Source organism: Coenobita brevimanus, chromosome 107 (genome assembly GCF_032717465.1).
Source record: "Coenobita brevimanus isolate Jiangsu-jjx chromosome 107, ASM3271746v2, whole genome shotgun sequence".
NCBI classification, from domain to species: Eukaryota; Metazoa; Arthropoda; class Malacostraca; order Decapoda; family Coenobitidae; genus Coenobita; species Coenobita brevimanus.
Window position 1 is genome coordinate 10,922,574 of NC_137060.1, and position 21,019 is coordinate 10,943,592.

Below are 21,019 nucleotides of genomic sequence, written 5' to 3' on the forward strand. Positions count from 1 at the left end.
ACTGGTTCCTCTGTGGCCTAATCACCGGAAAGGTAACGTTTTGCATTTTCACGTCTATTATTTGACTTCTCAGTGCTAACCTTCACAATCATGTTTTTAAAGAAGTATACCCATATTTACATAAGTTTTCCTCTTCAAGGCAACGGCTATCTCCATATACATGACCTGTTCTCACATAACTTCCATATGCTATTTTTTTTTAAACCTACCGGTAACTTCCATATTCACATTATAAATCTTTCCAAGATGATCTCTACATTAACAGTGTTAATTTTCACTCTGATTTACGTAATCACACAGTTTTTCTATTCAAGGCATTTTCCACACTCACATTTTTCACGGTAACCACCATATCCTGAGTGTTTTTTCTCTTTTTCAGGGGTGCCACAGCCGAGCATATGTTGGTTCACAGAGCAGAAGTTGTTGGATGACTCGGTGGAGGTGCGTGGGGGTGATGTGACTAGCAACACCATTACCCTGCCGTCCCTCACCAGGCAACACCTCTACCAAGTGCTCACCTGCCAGGCATCAAACTCCAACCTATCAGTCCCCATCGCCGCCACCGTCACCTTAGATATGAGCTGTTTGTATCACGGGTTTGATGATAATGTCTTTAGTACAAGGATTTCTGTACCAGAGTATTCTTTTTGCTAGACGGAGTATACTTATATTTGTCAGTACCACCTACGAGGCGTCTAAGTCAAACCTATCAGTACTCATCGCCGCCACCGTCACCTTGGACATGATATGTTAGTGCCACGGTTTTGATGATGAGGCCTTTACTACAAGGATTTCTGTACCATTTTACATTTTATTACTAGTTAAAGAGTATACTTATGTTTGCCTCTCCCACCTGCCATGTACCTAAGTCAAACCTACCACCGCCACTGTCACCTTGGACATAAGCTGTTAGTGTCACGGATTTGATGATGTTAATACAAGGATTTCTCCATCATCTTATTCTTGCTGCCCGCTGGAGAATGTACTTATTTTTGCCATTACCACCTGTCAGATATCTAACTCAAAGTAATCATTTCCGTCGCTACCACCGTCGTGCAAACATGAGCTGTTAATATAGTGAATTTGATTTTACTGCCTTTTATACGGAGACGCTTTTAGTATCCTACCCTTGCTCCCTCCCGACGACTTAGTTAACCTATGGGTGACTCTTTGTAATGATGGTAATATTGCCTCTTTGGCAGTACTGTAACAAATTACAACTCTGACATATTTTATACCCTCCAAGAATTGCCTCTCGGTAATGGGAAAGCTTTTTCTCCTCTGACATGATAGCATTATATGTTTAAAATTAGCTCAGAGCTATTTTCACAATCATTGCTGAGATATGACAATGAAAAGAAACCCTGAAATGCAGTCTGTAAATATGCTCAGGCAGTTGCAGAAAACTGGCTAAGTTAGGTTCAATAGCAGATGGATGATTTTTATTTTATAGCGAAACTAGGGGAAGAGAGAGATTGTTAGTTTGAAGTTTCGATCAGATACTGTATACCTTTAACCAGTATCATTCTCGTGGAATTGTGGCCTAGTAAACCGTAGATGAGTTACAGAGTATCAGTTAGTTAAATATACAGAGATGGAAGGAGCCAAAACTTCGAAGCGTGCAGTGATTCCATCTGCCATCTCCAGCTAAAAGTGTGGAAATCAAAATGAGAGAGAGAGAGAGAGAGAGAGAGAGAGAGAGAGAGAGAGAGAGAGAGAGAGAGAGAGAGAGAGAGAGAGAGAGAGAGAGAGGGCAGGGGGTTATGATAAGATGCTTGGGTATCTTGATTCTAAAGGACTGGAGGTCATTGGGAAGGGGATACATACTGAATAAAGCTTCCAAAATAGAACAGTTTCTTACATAAAAGAGTGAAGACCCAGTTAACTCCTGAATTATAGAAAGGAAAAAAAACACAACGGTATAATGGAAGATCAGGCTGCATGCCAATCTTTACAAGAGCAGTAGCCTATAGAATGTAGTGGCAAAATGTGTCTTGATTTCATAGCACCATGATGTGTTCTGTTGACATAATAATTACTCATATTAAAAGTGTGGCAATTGCTTTTATTTTCTGTATTGACAATATTAAAGTTTGAGTGATGCGACGTTACAGCACACTGAGAGGGAATGAAGGGAACCAGCTGATACTGTTTACTTTTCTCCCATTGTCCCACTCCCAAGTCCCGCCGCTGGAGGTGTCGATCATGGGAGCAGCGTCGAGACTGTCTGAGGGTGAACGGTACGCCCTGGTGTGTGAGAGCTCCGGGTCCAGACCAAGTGCCTCGATGACGTGGTGGAAGGACGGCATGATGATGACCGACACCAGGAGTCAGGTCAGTCCTCAAAGCTTAATGATGACACACACACACACACACACACACACACACACACACACACACACACACACACACACACACACACACACACACACACACACACACACACACACACACACACACACACACACACACACACACACACACACACACACACACACACACACACACACACACACACACACACACACACACACACTAAGAGCCAAGTCAGTGCTCAAGTTGATGATAATGAACAACTGGCGTCGAATTTACCTTGGTTAACCCCTACAAACAATGCAGGTTTCTTAGGCTATTCTTGCTACTTCAGGACGACTATATACAACTTTGAAGAGACGTCTTGCAGTTAAGGGAGTTCAAAAAGGTCACATCTAATTCCTCCAGATCGAAGTCTCTCCTAGCCTAAATGAAACTAACTTATGGAGTCCAATATAATGAAACATAAGAAGACATTTGGAAGGGGTTAGGATCCACCAGCACTTCTTTCAGTTCAATTTATAACTGGGAATGACTTGTTATTCTACAGTTTATTATAATTTGGAATCTATGTCGATACCAAAAGCACAAATATATCACACAGGAAAATAGTAATGTGTAGTATGTAAAATAAATAAGGAAGAGGTACTAGAGAGCCTTCAAACTTTTCGCTGTGATTGGTGCACCCTGTCATTTCATTCAGACTATCAGAAGCTCTTGTTCAACTGAAAAACTCTCTGCTAGTCTCAAGAAACCTTTTCTCTGTTACTGGCATAGAAGGAATATATTTAGAGTAATACCAGATGATTTTGCTCAGTCAAGAAATCGGAGCAATCAAAGTGTTAATGTAGACACACTCAAAGAATCAGGTCAGTCTTTTATGTCAGTGACAAAGATGATGATGATGCAGACCAGCGGAAGTTTTTAACCAGTTTTTGAGATAAGTCTCTTTGGTACTTAACAAGCGACTTTTCAGCAGATCGAGCTAAGACCCTTCCTCTGCCGGACCTGGCATTGCATGTGTGTTTGCAAAACTTATGCACCTTACCACCCATATTTCATGTGCAAAGCCGTCGCAGGTAGCTGCTAAACCCCCCCCCCCCCTCGAAGACATCAATCGGGGACAAACATGAATTGTAAGCTCCTGGATCCCCAATGACTGCGTGTGCATATTTTGTTATAATACTTGTCAGGGTTCGGAGTTTTATTGCATGCTAATTCTTTGTCCGCTATATAGTTGATTGTTGTAAAAAATCTATCTATCTCTTCGGGGTAAACCAGTTCTGCTGTCGGGCCCTGCCGCGGATGTCAATGATTGCATTGCGCAGTTGACCCTTGTGCGGTGTGATGCGGCAAGGATCTGTCCGTTCTCGCCTTTGGAGCTAAGATGCGAATGAATGTGTTTGAATGGATGAGTAAATGGAGAGTGAGTCGTCCTGTCTCGGCTACCTCCCTTTCCTTGGGGGAAGCAGCCTAGGTATATAGATAGATAGATAGATAGTATTTTCCTAGTTGATATTCACTCTGGTTTGGGTGTGAAGTGCTTGGCAGTTGTAGTAATGATGGTAAACGGATTAAGGAAAAACATTCATGCGCTGTACTTAAACTAAAGAAAGTTTAAGAGGCTCCACGAGTCAGGTAGTTTTCACCGAGGCCTTATTCTTGTCTCGTAACTCCACTATCAGGACGTCTTTTTTATACTATTCCTGTATTACCATGCAATTTTATTCGGGTATGTAGGGATTTTTATTTATCTGGATGGGATAGATATCCTTTTCGTCAAGTCTGCAATGGAAGATCTGTACCTAAGTTTAACAAATTCGTCAGGAAGTGTCAAGACGAGACCAAAAAGGGAATCAAGCGTCACCTTCCATAGCAGTAATTTTTGCAAAGTCGCGTTAAGTAACTTATGTAGTATTTATGAAATCTATATCGATTCTAATTTTTAAAAATGCAAATGATAGCTAGTAACAAAGGAGTTAGAAACTAATTCTGTCAACCCTTTCAGTAGCAACACTGATAGAAACTAATTCTATCAACCCTTTCAGTAGCAACACTGATTTTCATTATTACTGAACCAGAAGATTTTAATCAGTTTAGGAAGGGAGTCCTTGTGGCGAGGCTAAGTAACTTATTGATGTGGGGCGGAAGTTACCGTGCTATTGTGCTGACATCTCTAGAACTGAAAATCAGTCGAAATCAGTGATATCCTCCATACCCACCGTATCATCGTTCCCTTGATAATCCTTTCATGTAATATTCCCTTCAAGTAATATCCTTCCCCATTCTTCCCAGATGTTGTCTGTACATCTGGATAACTTTAAGCAGTTTGAAGTGAATGGATTTGAAACAACCTCCCTTAATCCCTTTTTTTAATTATTTTCTTCCCGTAATATCGCTATTCCATCTTACCTCACCAGTTTAAATCCACCACCATTACTACCGCAATCCAGTCTTTTGTTGCCCCGCGTACGGGACCAGGGTTAGGCTATTCAATCCAGGCGTTTAAGACGAACACCAGTCACTCTTCCCTGAACATTGATAAGTAATCAATAAATCCCAGCCTTTCCTTCGACTTAAAATCCTTCCAGTCACATCAGGTTACAGTACTTTAGCCAGCGTGATCAGAATATTGGCCTGTACTTTCATCGCTCAAGGAAGCTTTTCTTAATTCATTTATTTCACTTGTTACACCTTGTTATCCTCTCCTGTGTTATTTACATCATTCTAATATTACCGTACTCGTCATAAATAAAGTACAATATTATATTACTTGCTGTAACCAAAAATCAGTAACTAAGGGAGTGGTGCTACCGTGCCTTTCCAAGCGACGAGAATATGGGTCATAGTGACTATACCAGCGAGTGTCTCTGTGTTAGTCTCATGGCAACCACTCAGACCAGTAAATGGCTTCTTGGATTACATAAAACGATATGATTGGTCACTCAGTGTAGAGTCACTTGACGGTAGCTCCACAGCGAAGTAGCTGAGGAGGCCCATTTTGCCACGCCACTAGTATTCCAATCACATACAAGAAGCGGTGCCAAGGCACAGCAAACCCGTCCCCGGCAGTCATTTAAGTGCTGGCATATAAATACAACAGGATATCTAGTCAAAGATGTCACGTATCAAATTTGGAGTAAATCAAGTGAAATTTGACTATTTTATGCCCATTTGAGGGAGGGGGGATTGAGTTGGAGGGAGGGCATTCAAATGGTGGGTGACAACGACTTGGAGGCGTTTTGTCCGCGGTCACCCTTTGCGGATTAGGACGTCCGGTTATAGATAGATAGATAGATAGAAAGATAGATGAAATTTTAGGCCCGACCCACCTGACGTTGACCCCCCCTTACCGCTAACTGGGGAGGGGTGACCCCTTGATGTAATGAGGCATGTTACAGGATGCAGATATAAAAGATGCACATTTAGGTTTTGGTTTCATGTCGATATGACGATTTTGAAAAGAGTTATGACCAAAAAAATAAATCGATTTTTAAAAACATTTTTTTGGGTCTATAGCCTAGGCCTTGGCCCAATTTGGCTCAAAATTTAATCAGATGATCAGAAGGTCATAGCCCATCAACCCTGTAATTTTAGTCAAAATCGCACCAGTAGTTATCGCGTAAAGTTGTTAACAGACACGCATACAGACAGACAGACAGACAAACAAACAAACAGCAGATAAACCAAGTGAAAACAATACCCGTCCCTGAACCCCTCCGGGGCGGGTAAGGGTAAATATTCGCATCAGGAAATATCATGTTCTTAAGAACACCAACATAATTATAACATCCACAGGTTTTCAAAGTGGAATACTTCACAAGTTTTAGGAATGCGCAGCTTAGTAAGAGAACATTACTGTCATCACCCAATCCCGCAGTATTTTTCCCGCAATATCCCCCTCTCGTAAAATCCTCTCTTATAAAGTCCGCCTCCCATGAGCCTAATATTCCTCTCCCATAATATTCCCCCATAAGTGACCGTTCCCATAACATCCCCCCAAAATAATCCCCTCCCATAACATCCATCTCCCATATCCCACTCCTATAATATTCCCCTTCCATGATATACCACTCGCGTAATATCCTCCTCCCATAATATCCCCCTCTCATAATATCCCTATCCCTTATTATCCTCCTCACCTAGTATCACCCTTCCGTAATATTCCCCTTTCGTAATATCCCCTCCCATAATATATCTCCCTACCATAATATCCCTCACCCATATTCTCCCTTCCATAATGTTCCCCTTCCCTAATATCCCACTCCCATAATATCATAACATCCTCCTTCCGTATTATCCCCCAATATACCCCACCCATAATACTCCAGCCATATAATATCCCCCTTCGATAATATTCTCTCCTCCCCCATAATATTCCCTTTAATATCCCCCCACAACACCCACTAATAATATCCTCCTCCCATAGTACCCATCAATAATAGCCTCTTTAATATCCTCCCATAATACCCCACTAATAATATCCAACTCCGGTGAAAGCCTTCTTCCCAAATATTCCTCTCCAATAATTCCTCACCAATTATATCCTCTTCCTGTGATATCCCACTTCCCAAATATCCCCCTCCCATAATATCCCTCTTCCCAAATATCCCCCTCCCATATATCCCCCTTCCCAAATATCCCCATCCCCTAATAATCCCATGCCATTATATCTCCCACCAGAAATATCTCTCTGCATCATATTCCACTCTCATGGTATCTCTTTCCATAACTTCAACAGGTGTTTAATGAGGGCAATGTGAGCCGGTCGACCCTGTACCTGGTGCCTACCGTGGCTGACCACAACAAGTACGTCTCCTGCCGCGCCAAGAACCCCATGGTGCCCACGGCTGTGTTGGAGGACGCCAGGAAGCTCAATGTTATCTGTGAGTAACCTAGGGACATATGATGCCATTTACTAGAAAGTGTTCAGGATGGATTAAAAGGATGGTATTTTAGGGAATGTATTTAAAGGGCTCTGTATAATGGGTCGTATTCCAAGGTCTATATTTAAAGGACTGTGTTTAAAGGGTCATATTTTAAGGTGTATATTTAAGGGACTATCTTTAAAAGACCGTATAACAAGGTGCATATTTCAAGGACTGTGTTTAAAGGACATTTTTCCAAGGTGTATATTGAAAGGAAGGATTCCAAGAAGTGTATGTAAAGGACAGTGTTTAAAGGGCCGAATTCCAATGTACAATATATTTGAAAGACTGTGTTTCAGTGGCCATATTCCAAGGTGCATATATAAAGGATTGTATTTAAAGGACGATATTCCAAAATGTATGTATAAAGGAATGTGTTTAAAGGACTGTATTCCAAGGTGTATATTTAAAAGGCTATGATTAAAGAACCATATTCCAAGGTGTATATTTAAAGGACTGTGTTTAAAGGACTGTATTCCAAGGTGTATATTTAAAAGGCTATGATTAAAGAACCGTAATCCAAAATGTATATTTAAAGGACTGTGTTTAAGGGACCGCATTCCGAAGTGTATATTTAAAGGTATATTTTTAAAGGGCGGTATTCCGAGATGTAATTTAAAGGACTGTGCTTAAAGGACCGTATTCCAAGGAGTATATTTAAAGGACTGAATTTAAAGGACAGTATTCCAGGGATTGTAGTCAGAGGACGGTGTTTAAAGGACCTAATTCCAAGGCGTATATTTAAAGGACTATATATAAGGACCCCAGAGGCAGGATCCCACTGCCACCTGGTGTGTCCTCGGGTGACGGATAGGGGAAGGCTTTGCAGATATGTGAGGTACCTCTTAGAGGGAGCAAACCACATGACCCCCCTATAGATATATAGGCCTCCACCATATGTACTGGATAAGGTGGCACAAAACATTATATCTTACCATAAACTATGTGGCAGGGAGATGAAAGTATTTTGCACAACCCTGTCAACCAAACATGAATTCTAGTGTTAATATGTCGGGCGTTCCTGTTGGATCATCGTCTACTAAAGGTCCAACCGCACTGCCTCCTGTGCTTACAAACAGTGTGCTATCTAAACTGAGTATGCACTGTATTGGAAAATCAGAGACCGGGACATTAAACGAACTGAAACCCATGGAGATCTATACGTACAATGTAAGAGGCCTCGAAGAAGATGTCAAGCTTGATAATTTAATGACTGAATTAGAAGACATTAATTGGGATATTGTAGGTCTGAGTGAAAGCCACAGACAAGAAGAAAAATTAGTTCAGCTCCAAGACAGCAACCACCTATTTTACTACATAGGAAGGCAAAGTGAAAGAGTTAGTAATGTAGGATTTCTAATTAACTGAAATTTTGCAGAGAACATTTTTAAAATCAGCAGTGTCTCTGACAGAGAAGCATCGACTGTATTTAGACTATGCAAAAGTTACACCCTGAAAGTAATGCAGTATATTCACCAACTTCTCAAAGTTCAAACGAAGAAATAAAAACATTTTATGGTGACATCTCCCAGATTATGGGAGAAAAAAGAACCAAATTTACAATATTCATGGGAGACTTCAACGCAGAAATTGACAAATCAAAAAATGGAGAACCATATGGGAAAAATCAGAGTGGGAGAAAGAAATGACTGAGGTGAAATGGTGGTAAATTTTGCCATAATATACAACATGAGAACAATAAACACATACTTTCACAAAAGAACAGGGAGAAAATGGACCGGTGATATCCTAATCGAGGAACAAATAATGAAATCGACTTTAGCAGATAAGCATAACACGATCGTAAATGTCACAGTCATGAACAAATCATTATAAGATGTGATCACAGAATGGTGAGTTGCACAACCAGATTTAGTTTCAGAAATGAGAGAAAGAAAATACTAAAAAAAAAAAAAAAAGAGCTATGCCCAATAAAAGTGAGTGAAAACAAAGCAGCCTTCCAGTTTGAAATAACGAACACATTTCAGGCTCTAAGTTATGCGGAGTGTGACACTGATGAGTTGAATGACAGACTAACAAAAGTGCGAAGAGAGTTAATAGACGAAGTAGGGAAAGCTAATACAATAAAAGCCAACAAGCATTCATATGTGACCTTAGAGCTCATGAAAAGGAGACAGGAGATGAAAGTACAAACAAAGATGATACAGAAAGTACAGAATTGAATAGGATTATCAACAAGACAGACAGAGAAGAAAAAAGAAAGAAAAGAAAGAAAAAGATCAAGGAAATTATATATATATATATATATATATATGTGTATATATATATATATATATATTTATGTTTATATATATATATATATATATACACAGAAAGTACAGAATTGAATAGGATTGTCAACAAGAGACACAGAGAAGAAAAAAGAAAGGAAACAAAGGAAAAGATCAAGGAAATTTTATATATATATATATATATATATATATGGAAACAGTCTGAAACAGGTCCGAAGTAAAATGGCACTAGGAATACAACAATTTATATCGCTCAGAGACAAAAACGGTGAAGTCATGAACTGCAGACATAGGATGGTGAAGAGAGTTGAAGAAATTTACAGAAAACTGTATTCATCAAAGAAAATAGTACCAATAACTAACATTTCAGTTGAAACAAGTGAAATATCCAAGGTGACACCAGACGAAGTAAACTTTCAAAAGTATGAAGAGGGGGAAGGCCCCAGGAGATGGTGGAAGATTAGCAGATTTTCCGTTGGATGCAGTACAAAATAGGCTTGTCTACATATTTACTCAGTGTATGAAGAAGAAAATTCCCCAAACGTGGTGTAATGCAGTTGTTTTTTGCTTTACAAAAATGGTATTCAAAAGATCTTAGTAACTACTGATCCATTAGCTCATTACCAGATATTTACAGACACTTCACTAAAGTCCATACGAACAGAATAACAACACATTTGGAAGAAAACCAACCTTGTGAGCTAGCTGCATTCTAAGCGGGTATTCGACCGCTGATCATCTACTCACAAAGAATCAGCTAATTGAGAAAACTACAAAATCTAATAAACCACTGTGCTTAGGTTTTGTTGATTGCGAAAAGGCTTTCGACTCAGTGGAGCATATAGGAATTATAAATTCACTGCGAGAACAAGGAGTAAATGAGAACACTAAAACTGCTCGAAAGTTTTTATAAAGACTGAACTGCAACGGTTAAATTACATAAAGACTCACAATAAATGAAGACCGAGAAGAATGTACGTCAGGGACATACAAGTTCGCCATTTTTTTTTTTTTTTTTTTGATAATGAATGGAGGAAGGAAAAACAAAGAAAAAAAATAAGTCCATGTGCCTAAAGGCATCCTCCATTCATAAAATACTTACAACAGTTGGATTTAAAGTCGAGAGGATTAAATGTATGTGGGAAGCAACTCCAAGGAAGTGAATTCCAGAGAGTAGTAGTTCTGGGGATAAATGAATTTTGATAAGCAAAGGTTCTACATTGTGGGGGAGAGAGTGTGAGTTCATGGGCGTTCCCAGTTGCCCGAGTATTTCGGGAGAAAATGTGAAGGGGAGGCACAATTGAAGCAAGTTCATTAGAGCACTTACGGTAAAAATATCGAAAAAATAGTGCTAAAGAAGCAACATCTCTGTGTACTGATAACGGAGGAAGGTCCTGCGTTATGGCAGGATTATTGATTAATTTAATAGCTTTATTTTGAATTTTGTCCAACTGCCTCAATGCAACCGCTCCACATCCACTCCACAGTGGTGAAGAGTATTCGATCTGAGAACGCACATGGCTTTTGTATATTGTGGCCATCTGCTCATCAGTGAAGAACTCACGAACTCTGTACATAAGTTCCAGTTTTTAGAAGCATTTTTAGCAAGGGATTTAACATAAGCTGTCCAACTTAGGTTGGGGTTTAGAGTAACACCTAGGATATCAATTGTCGTGGATATGGGAATACTGACATCATTTAAAATCATGTGAGAGTCTGAGGGATTCTTTCTATTGGAGAAATTTAGTTTTCTGAGCATTATATGAGACCAGATTTTTTTTTGTCCCCATTGATTAATTTTAGAAAGGTCCTGGTTCAGAAAAATTGCTGTGTTTATTTGGGAATTTATAATATCAAATTGTGTAAAGGAGGTACTAAATGTGAAAGAACTGTGAAGGGTCGAGTCATCAGCATGAGAGTGTATTAGGTTGTGCGTGACAGATAGGAGTTCATTTATATGAATGAGTAAAAGGGTTGGTGCCAAAACTGATCCCTGAGGTACGCCAGCATTTATGGAATGAAACTGAGCATAAATTCCATCTACCATGACCCGTATTTTTCTATTATGAAGGTAAGAAGCAATTAGAGGAACCAGTGATGCAAGGCCATAGTGTGACATCTTAGACAACAAGGCCTGGTGCCATACTCTGTCAAATGCTTTTGAAATATCAAGTGCTACTGTGTGTGTTTCTCCATGTTGGTCTATTGTTTTGTTAATCTGATGGGTAAGAAGGCAAAGAATATCTACAGTTGAACGTTCCTGTCTAAATCCATACTGCCGATCACTGATCAATGTATTGATTTCTAGATGCTTGACTATGTGTTTGTTAATTAGTGTCTCAAAAACTTTACCGAGAATGGAAGTTATAGCAATTGGTCTATAGTTTGATGGATCAGAAGTTGCCCCCTTTTTAGGAACAGGATAGATATTTGCTTCTTTCCATGGGGCTGGAAAAACTGAGGTACGGATGCATAAGTGGAAAAATTTTGCTAATACAGGAGCCAACACTTAGGAGCAATTTTTAAGTACTGTTGAAGGAATTTCATCTGGACCAGTGGCATTGTCTGCTGATAGATTCTGTAAGACGGCTTGTACGTATCTGATGTGAATCATGAAAGGAGGTATTTGAGGGGAATCAAAATCAAGTACAGGAATATTATGATTTTCTGAATTTAGGGTTGAGTTTGTTGAAAAAATGTCAACAAGAAGGTTGGCTTTTCCGAGTGGGTCATTTACTAGATTTCCATTGGGGGACTGTAACGGTGGAATGGAAGAGGTGGTAGTGAAGTTAGTTTTGAGTGAATTAAGGGTTGACCAGAATTTTTTGTTATCACTTGAATTGTTTAGTAGTTTGTTAGCTTGTCTATGTAGAAAGTTTGATTTAGAAAGACTGATAATAATTTTGGCATGGTTTCTGATATTTTTATAATAGTTAAAGGCTTCTTTGGTTTTGGTCCTTGTATAAGTGTTATAGGCTATTGTTTTATATTCTGTTACTCTAGCACGATTGTGGTCAAACCATTTAGGAGAATTACATCTTTTTCTGTAACTATGATGGGGAATGAATGTTTCCATGCCGACTTCAATGAAATCCTGTATGTGGCCCAATGTGGAATTTGCATCATGGGAGAAAAAGGAGGTCCAAGGAACATCCATGAGAAAATTTTTAAGTCCCTCCCAGTCTGCCCTGTCGTAGTGCCAATTAGTCATCACGACAGGTTCAGAGCAGGAGGGTGTGGTAGGTGTGAAACTGGTGGCTTGAATCAGACAATGATCAGAGGATCTGAGGGGGGACTTCACGCCGACATTATAATGATCTGAATTAGTTGTTAGAAACAAGTCCAATAGGTGGGGATTTTGATCGGGGTTGTCTGGTACACGGGTGGGTTGACTGACTAACTGGGTGAGATTAAATGAATCTGCAAATAGCTCACATTCAAGACCAGAGTCATCAGTTCTGGCTGAATAAGTGAGCCATTCAACATTATGGACATTAAAATTACCCAGAATAGTAATTTCTGATGCAGTATTAATGTTGAGGACACTTAGTTGTGAAGACAGGGAGTCAAATAAACTCGACTCTGAAGGGGCATTAGAGGAACGATAAACACAACAGAAATACTTAATTTTACCAAAAGAATTTAATTTGTATATGGAATAGTCGAAAAAAAGACAATTAAATTTAGTAATCTCCTCCAGGGCAATTTCTGATTTAGCAAGGCAGCATACGCCTCCTTTGGGTGTGAAATTTTGAATCAAGATATAACCAGGAAAATTAAATCTAGCTAAATCAGAGGTGGAGCTTACTTATGTCACTGTCAGAAATAGCAGATCAGGGGATTCAAACTGGAGGAAATTTTGAATAAAGTTGATGTTGGAGTGAAGTCCCCTAATATTGCAAAAGAAAACTTTATTGCACTGATGAGCAGATTTAGGGCGCCACAACACTGGAGGTGGCACAGTCGTTTGATGACGACCGGGAGGGCCCTGTGCAGACAACCCAGCGCTGCAGGTGGTGGTCACCTGAGAAACCACCACACTGATTCCCCGTATAGCAGCAGCCATGGTTCTTTTTATGGAGGGGGGGGGGAGAACAGTGATGTGTTGAGGAATGGGTATGATAAGTAATGACAAGATTGGTGTTTTTTGGAGAGAGGATAGCTGGTTTAAGGTAATGTAATATAATGTGGATGTGTGATGTGTGTGCTGTGTAAAGAGGGCAGCCTGATGCCCTCCGGTGTGTGAGGCAGAAAGATGTGTAACCAGCTACCAAGGCCTAGGAGAGAAAATGGAATCCAGGCTATTCCTTGAGTCTCCCGTAACCTTGGAGGTAGTACTTCCCTGGGCGGGGCTGCCTACCCGTACAACACACAGCATGCCTAGAAAGTATTACCAGAAAGCTACACTAGAAAAAGAAAGGATAAAACATGGAGAAAACCTAAACCATTTAAGATTTGCAGACGACACTGTCCATATCTCAGAACAGCAGAGACCTTGGAAGAAATGTCAAATGATCTAAATAGAGAAAGTCTCAAAGAAGGGCTAAAGATGAACCTGAGTAAAACTATAGTAATGTTTAATCCAAATATTACATCAAAGAGTGTCATGAGAATAAATGAAGAAATTCTTGAAGAAGTCAAGGAGTACAATTACTTAGGGTAAATACTAGAACCAATGAAAAACTATGACAGCCTAAGTAAAAAGACACATCACAGCTGGATGGAAAGATTTCAGTAAACATAGAGACAGAAGGAAAAGTAGCTTGCCAGTGTGCATGAAACGATAGGTATATGACGAATATGCCATACGGTTGTGAAACTTGGAAACTGAAAAATAAATCAATGGAAAATCAACTAAACCATTCTCAAAGAGCAATGGAATGGTCACTGTTGGGAATATCTTTAGGAGACAAGAAAAGGTCAACTTGGGTGAGAGAGCAGACTGAAGTCAAAGACATTATAAAAGTTATAAAAGAACAGAAATGGAGGTGGACAGGTCACGTAGCAAGAATAAGGGATAACCGATGGAACAAGAGGCTGACTGACTGGACTCGAAGAGATTGTATGAGTAGCATAAAATGATCAGACAGAAGTGGAGGGATGAGACTGAGAAGTTTGCAGGCAAAACATGGCAAAACTTGGCTTAGTCAAGGAATTTGTGTAAAAGGTTGGGGAAGGCCTATGTTCAGCAGTGGACTTGCAATGGCTTGATGATGATGATGATGATGATGATATATGGATCTTATGCCAAGAAGTATATTTAAAGGACTTTTTAAAGGACGGTAATCCAAGGAGTATATTTAAAGTACTGTTTAAGGGATGGTAGTCCAAGGACTATATTTAAAGGACTGTTCAAAGGACCATATTCCGAGGAGTATATTAAAAGGACTATATGAAGGAGTCTCTTAAGATCACAGGCAAAGGACTGTACATAAAAACTCGAAGGATCGTACTGTATTTCATAGATTATAAATAATGGATCATATTCTCGTCACATTCAAGGGACCATTATCCAAGGCTCATATTATCACAATGTCAGGATACTGTCCAGCACGTCTTACGTATCATTTTATTCCATTACGCGGCAGATTAACATATTTGTACGTTATTTAAAGATGCTATTTTTTGTGTGCTCTGTGCTCTCCACACCAGAGGGATGGCAAGCAGGAGAAAGGAACCTCCTTTCCTCATATGGTTTTTCTCAGTTTTCTTGTATAATTATCTGAACCAAAGCACGTTTGAAACATCCACATCATGACCCCATTGACCATACACTGAAATACACTAGTCATTTCACTTCTTTTCACTTCTTGCTTGTTTTTGATGACTGGCATTGAGTTATCTCATAATTTACGCTATTCCATTTGGTTGTTCTGCAACTCCTCATACCCTCTTGAATGCCCAGTCCTATATGATGTAGTCTTTTTTCTGTCAGCCTTCCACCATCATGGCAGTCCCCTTCCCAAGTCAGTACTTCCGATCGGTATATACTGTTAGTCTGTCATCCATCATACTGTCTGATATATACCCTTGTCGCCCTTTTCCATGATACAGTGTCTACTTGAACATCTGTGTTCTTTCTCACTTTGTCAGACTAACTTATCCCCACTCGTATTACAGTACCTTCGACATTTCACTTTAAATACTACCACTCTTTTCAGATTCCTAGCTAGGGACTGTATCTTCCATCTGTAAGGCCAAGTCTACACAAGTCTGCTTATATACTGCTATGTCCCCACCCCACACTGCCACAGGCTCCAACAGATGTAGTTCAGTACAGGAAGGACGTTGCCCAGTGAGCTGTTCTTCCTATGGTTAGCCTTTAGGTGTACAGTACACAGGATCAGCTGAGGCAGAAACAAACACTGGCTTCTTAAAGTTCACTGTCCATATTTTCCAAAATAATTCCACTTAATGCTTTCTAACTTCACTTCACTGTTCTCATAAGCACTGGAGCTACACAAACTTTACTAACTGCTCTTACACTTAACTCTTCGTGGGCAACTGGGGTCCCTGTGGACCCCAGCATGTTTTTAAAATGTTGCCATTAAGCCATTATTTTACTTTCACAGCCTGGCCTCTCATGACTTTTATTGTGGATGGTTATTTTATATCCTCAAAATATTTGAACAAAAAATCTCGCACGATTAAGGAGTGACATTGCAATAAATGTCAGTGGGGTGCGCCAGGACCCCACCTGGCCTTTCGTGTGACTAATTTTTTAAATATATTTTTGTCAGATATTTCAGATATTTCAGATTATAAGCATTAGGACAATGTCATTACCGGTAGCAAAATTTTATGCCTCAATGTCGGTGGCAGAAGGTGAAAGAAGAAGAAAATTATTCAGATGGTGATTTATCTGTATCTGACGCTGATGATTATGAAGTGCTTGAACGATCGGACAGTGAAATTAGTGTGAGTAGTATTGAGTCTCCTGTGAGTGCTGATGATAATTCTGAAAATGCAAGTGGTGGTAGTAATACAGAAGATGCTCATCAAGAGGATAAAACAAGAAATTGTTGTACCAAGTTTGAACATTATAGGGATAGTTTTATTTTATGGTCATGCTAATTTACTTTACACATGAACTTATTATTTTGAGAACCTGTTGCAAGAATACTGACAATCAGACATTCAGATAAGTGTAGAATCAGTACTTCCACACTCAAACTTTAATAAAATTGTGATAAAATGAAAAAAAAAAGTTAAAATAATAATAAAAACAAAACAAAACAAAAAGAGACACTTGGTGGGTTGGTTCCATGTGTAGTGTCCTGGGCAACATATGTACAAAGTTTAGTGGCTATAACTTTATGAATATGGCAGAAATACATCTTTAAGGTTTGGGGTCTACCGGGACCCCACCGGCCTTCTGTGTAACTTGGTAACTCCTGGCCCACGAAGGGTTAATGCTTGACAACACTTCACTGTTATTACACTTAATGACTGACAACGCTTCACTGTTATTACACTTAATGCTTGACAACACTTCACTGTTATTACACCTAATGCTTGACAACACTTCACTGTTTTCACAAGTATCAAAAATATACAAACTTCAGTACCCTGACACTGCACTACACTCAGACTGAACTGAACTAGTCTCTTCCCCCATCATATATAAGCTTGTATTATTCGAGAAACGTCTACATTCTATGAGAACAACAGTTGCCAACTCGGAGGTATCAAAACATGCCAGAGTTTTTTACATTACATAATGCTCTAAATCATTTACCATACAAACTTAATTTCAGTTGCATAATTTAACAATCACATAACCAAAAACATTATTAAAGAAAAAAGAGCACAAAAATTAATGCATAACTTACGAAACAACTGTGCTCACAAACAGCAGGCAAACCAGCAACTCTGACTCGTACCAAAATCTACGGTACGAGAAACGTTGAGAAACATCTTGGCTATCTAACTGGCAAATCTTGCTTCTTAAAAATACTTCCCTATCTTCACCTGAACAGGTTCTTCAATACAATCCCTTAACACCCTAAATGTTTCTTACTTTTTCCTGTTCTGTGGCATACTCCAGGTCTCTGTGTTCCATCTGCTGCTGTACTAATCTTCAGATACCTATAGCAGGTCACTTTCTTCAAATTTTCCGCATTTAGACTTACTCTCATATCGTTTACTTTTTTTCGCCACCATATTCCATCACTTTCTTTTTTCTCACATTCACCTTCAAGTCTCTGCTTTCATTAACTCTTCTAAACACAGATACCAAATGTTAGTTTTCCCTCCCTAACGTTTTAGACTCCTGCTGTACCATCTGCAAACAGTTGGTTTACTTCCTGGTCTTCCCCTCTCCCTTCATGCCAAAAACTTCTCCCCTCCCCAAATACGCCTTCCGTTTACAGGAACAGCCGATCGAAAAAAATAACTGAAAAGTTTTCATCTTTATATTCTGATAAGAATGGAAAAAAACATATTTTGAAAAAAAAAAAAAAAAGAATGGTAGAGATATTTGAATATTTTTATGAATATGGATAGCTGCTGTTTTTATCAATACACGTTTTGGTGACCGTGATCTATGCCAGTCCAACAATGAACAGACTGAACGGCCATTCGACATCCTGCCTCTCGGACACAATACCATCTCTGCCTCATACTATTGATCCTCCCTCTTACTCACTGACAAGCCTATTCGTGTGGTAAAAACTCTTCACTGTCCCTGTAAATTTACCTCCTACTGCATACATTTGTAACGATTAATGCAGTGCATCTCTATCATCTCACTGTCTCCTCTCACTCTAAGCATACATATGTTTCTCAAAGCAAGGAACTGATCAGACACCCTATGTTAGACCTAAAACCTCCCTGTTACTCCTTACTGTGGTGTTCTGTGTATTGCACTAGTCTTTAACTTACAACTCTTCTTTACACCTTTCCTGGTGTGTTCAGTTAACCTCTACCTCAAACATGCTGAATATTAACACTGTTTTGTTACTTGTCCTTTAATACAGCAGCACAGGACATACACACTGCCAGTCGTCAGGTACTGTGCATACTTCCACTTGATCTAGGAATACATTGAAAAGACATACAACTCTAAAGCAATAGCAGATCCTTTCCTGGGGCCCGCGGTTACTGTCTTACTCATTTCCTTTCCCTTTCTCATTTTCTGTTTTGCTTCTCTCCCATCCTATCACACTCAGTGACTTCATGATGTAAATTTGCGCCAACCAATTTTCCACTTCTCCCTCTCGAGCATGATTTACGTTCAGGAGCTTTTCAAAATATTGATTTCACCACTGTTTCACCTCATCGCACTCTGTTGTTGTTTCTTCTCTCACTTTCCCCGCGTTATCATTTCTTTCTTTCAGACGTTTTTTTCCCTAAAATTCTTCGATATATATATATATATATATATTCCCTAACATTCTTCGATATATATACATATATATATATTCCCAAAAATTCTTCGAGATATATATATATATATATATATATATATACATATATATATATTCCCAAAAAATTCTTCGAGAGAGAGATATATATATATATATATATATATATATATATATATATATATATATATATATATATATATATATATATATATATATATATCTGTGTGTGTGTGTGTGTGTGTGTGTCTCTCTCTCTCTCACTATTATCCTTTGTTGCAGGTACTTTATACTGAACTCCAGGATCCTCCCAACTTCTTGCTATTTCCTCCCGTACTCTTCTCACTCGCTCATTTCATACGATTACCAGTATTTCCCATGTACTGCCATTCTCTCTTTAACCAGGTCTCTGATTTCGTCGTTCCATCACTCATTATCCTCTCCCCTTCCTCCCATCCCTTTTTCTTAGCACACTGTTTGCTAGCACTCTCAAACACAATGACCTTCAACTTATTCTAATTTTTTTTCAACCTTCCAGCAACTCTCACGTTAAGCCACATCTCTCTCATTCTTTCCAGATACCTTTATATACTTACATTATTCGAAGACCAACTACCCTTACCACTGCTTTGCCACTTGTGTCCTTGCTTTTTGTGTCAACACCACAACACATTTTCCCCATTGTCTCAATAATGAAGTAGTCCTTCAGCTGCGTAAGAACATTCACAGAAGTAATCTTTCTAACACATTGTCCTTTAGCATCCACTGTCTATCCAGTCCACTCACCCACAAATACATATGGTTACTACTTTCGCATACAAAGAAATTAACAACATATGGGATAATTATTATGGTGTAATATGCAGGTTAAATCGCCAAGGAGGCGGTGTCATAAATATTACCACGCCAACCGGCCCAACAGAATACGGCCAAAGATCATTGACAGGATTTATTAATGGGAAGTACGATCGACTAGATTAATTCCTTTAGCACGGCGAGGTCCTTTATATTTTGCGTATCCTTGCTAATGCCATATTATTTTATTCACCTTAGGAGAGAGGAGTTGTAGTGACTGAGTTAAAAAATCTCCAATGAAGCAATTTCTTTTATACCCATCAATACTATGACAGTTTACATTCTTGCTACCACCAAATGATATTTAGCTTAAAAAAGACATCTCGCAGTGAAAGGATTAGGAGTAGTCTTCAAAAATTTATTCTGTTTGATGACTTTTTTCTATTATTATTATTATTATTATTATTATTATTATTATTTTTAATTTAGCGAAGGGACCCAAAGAAAAACTATGCACACTTAAAAACCACAGTCCCAGCTCACCCTCTGTCCCTCACCTTGTCTAGAAGTCCGGTGTTCGAGGTTTTGCTGGATTGTATGAGCACCAGTTCATAGTGACACTCATGTGAAGTCTGGAAAGGGACGCTTTCATGTGGTGGCGCCGATATGACCGGATGGAGTATCTGCCATACATAATCGCCTCTAAGCTCCCCCTTCCCCCATCCCCCGAAAGAAGGAAGGTGGACTGCAGAAGGAAGGCAACTTCAGCCAGCAGTCCACTGGGTTCATATTTCAGATAAGCTTGGGGATGCAACTACTACCGTATTACTACTACTACTACTACTACTATGTGCAGTCTTCCTAAGCTCAGAATACCATTCTAAAACTAAACAATTGATATTTGTTTAATGTGAAGCCCTGGTTATGCCTTCCCTTCAGCCAGGGTTAGGGGTAGTTGGTAAGCAGAACCCGCTGCTCACATGTGTACTTTCCTATTTAAGATTAAAACAAAATAAACGAAAGGCTGTACTTACGCAGGTCATCCCTGACCTTCACAATGAATTCTATAATGTTCAGTGAATAGGTCATAAACCGAGCTATAGTACTTTGTAAAAAACTAAGATAGGGCTACATAGATGTAATATTTTTCAATATTTGATACAAAACTAGATACAAAGCTATTAAGCAATGTACAAAAAATGGCTGCATAAAACTTTCCCAAAATCTCAACAGAGGTCTTTTTGTATTTGCAAAGGATTGATGATTAGTACAGATTCTCCTTAAATACGATACATAGGAGTAACATAGGCAGATTTCTGTTGTAGTAAAAAAAAAAAAAAGTACTGCAAAATATGATAGTTCCTAT

At 39.1% G+C, this 21,019-nt stretch overlaps 1 protein-coding gene across 1 annotated transcript in view; it reads left to right on the forward strand.

The window, feature by feature from the left end:
- The window catches only part of LOC145416700 (adhesion molecule nephrin-like), a 221,091-nt gene that overhangs the window by 104,843 nt on the left and 95,229 nt on the right, over window positions 1-21,019 (forward strand). The window contains exons 6-8 of the mRNA XM_080285636.1: window positions 380-583; window positions 2,183-2,334; window positions 7,055-7,199. Of these exons, the coding sequence (XP_080141762.1) occupies window positions 380-583; window positions 2,183-2,334; window positions 7,055-7,199 (501 nt within the window). The remainder of the gene's footprint in view (window positions 1-379; window positions 584-2,182; window positions 2,335-7,054; window positions 7,200-21,019) is intronic.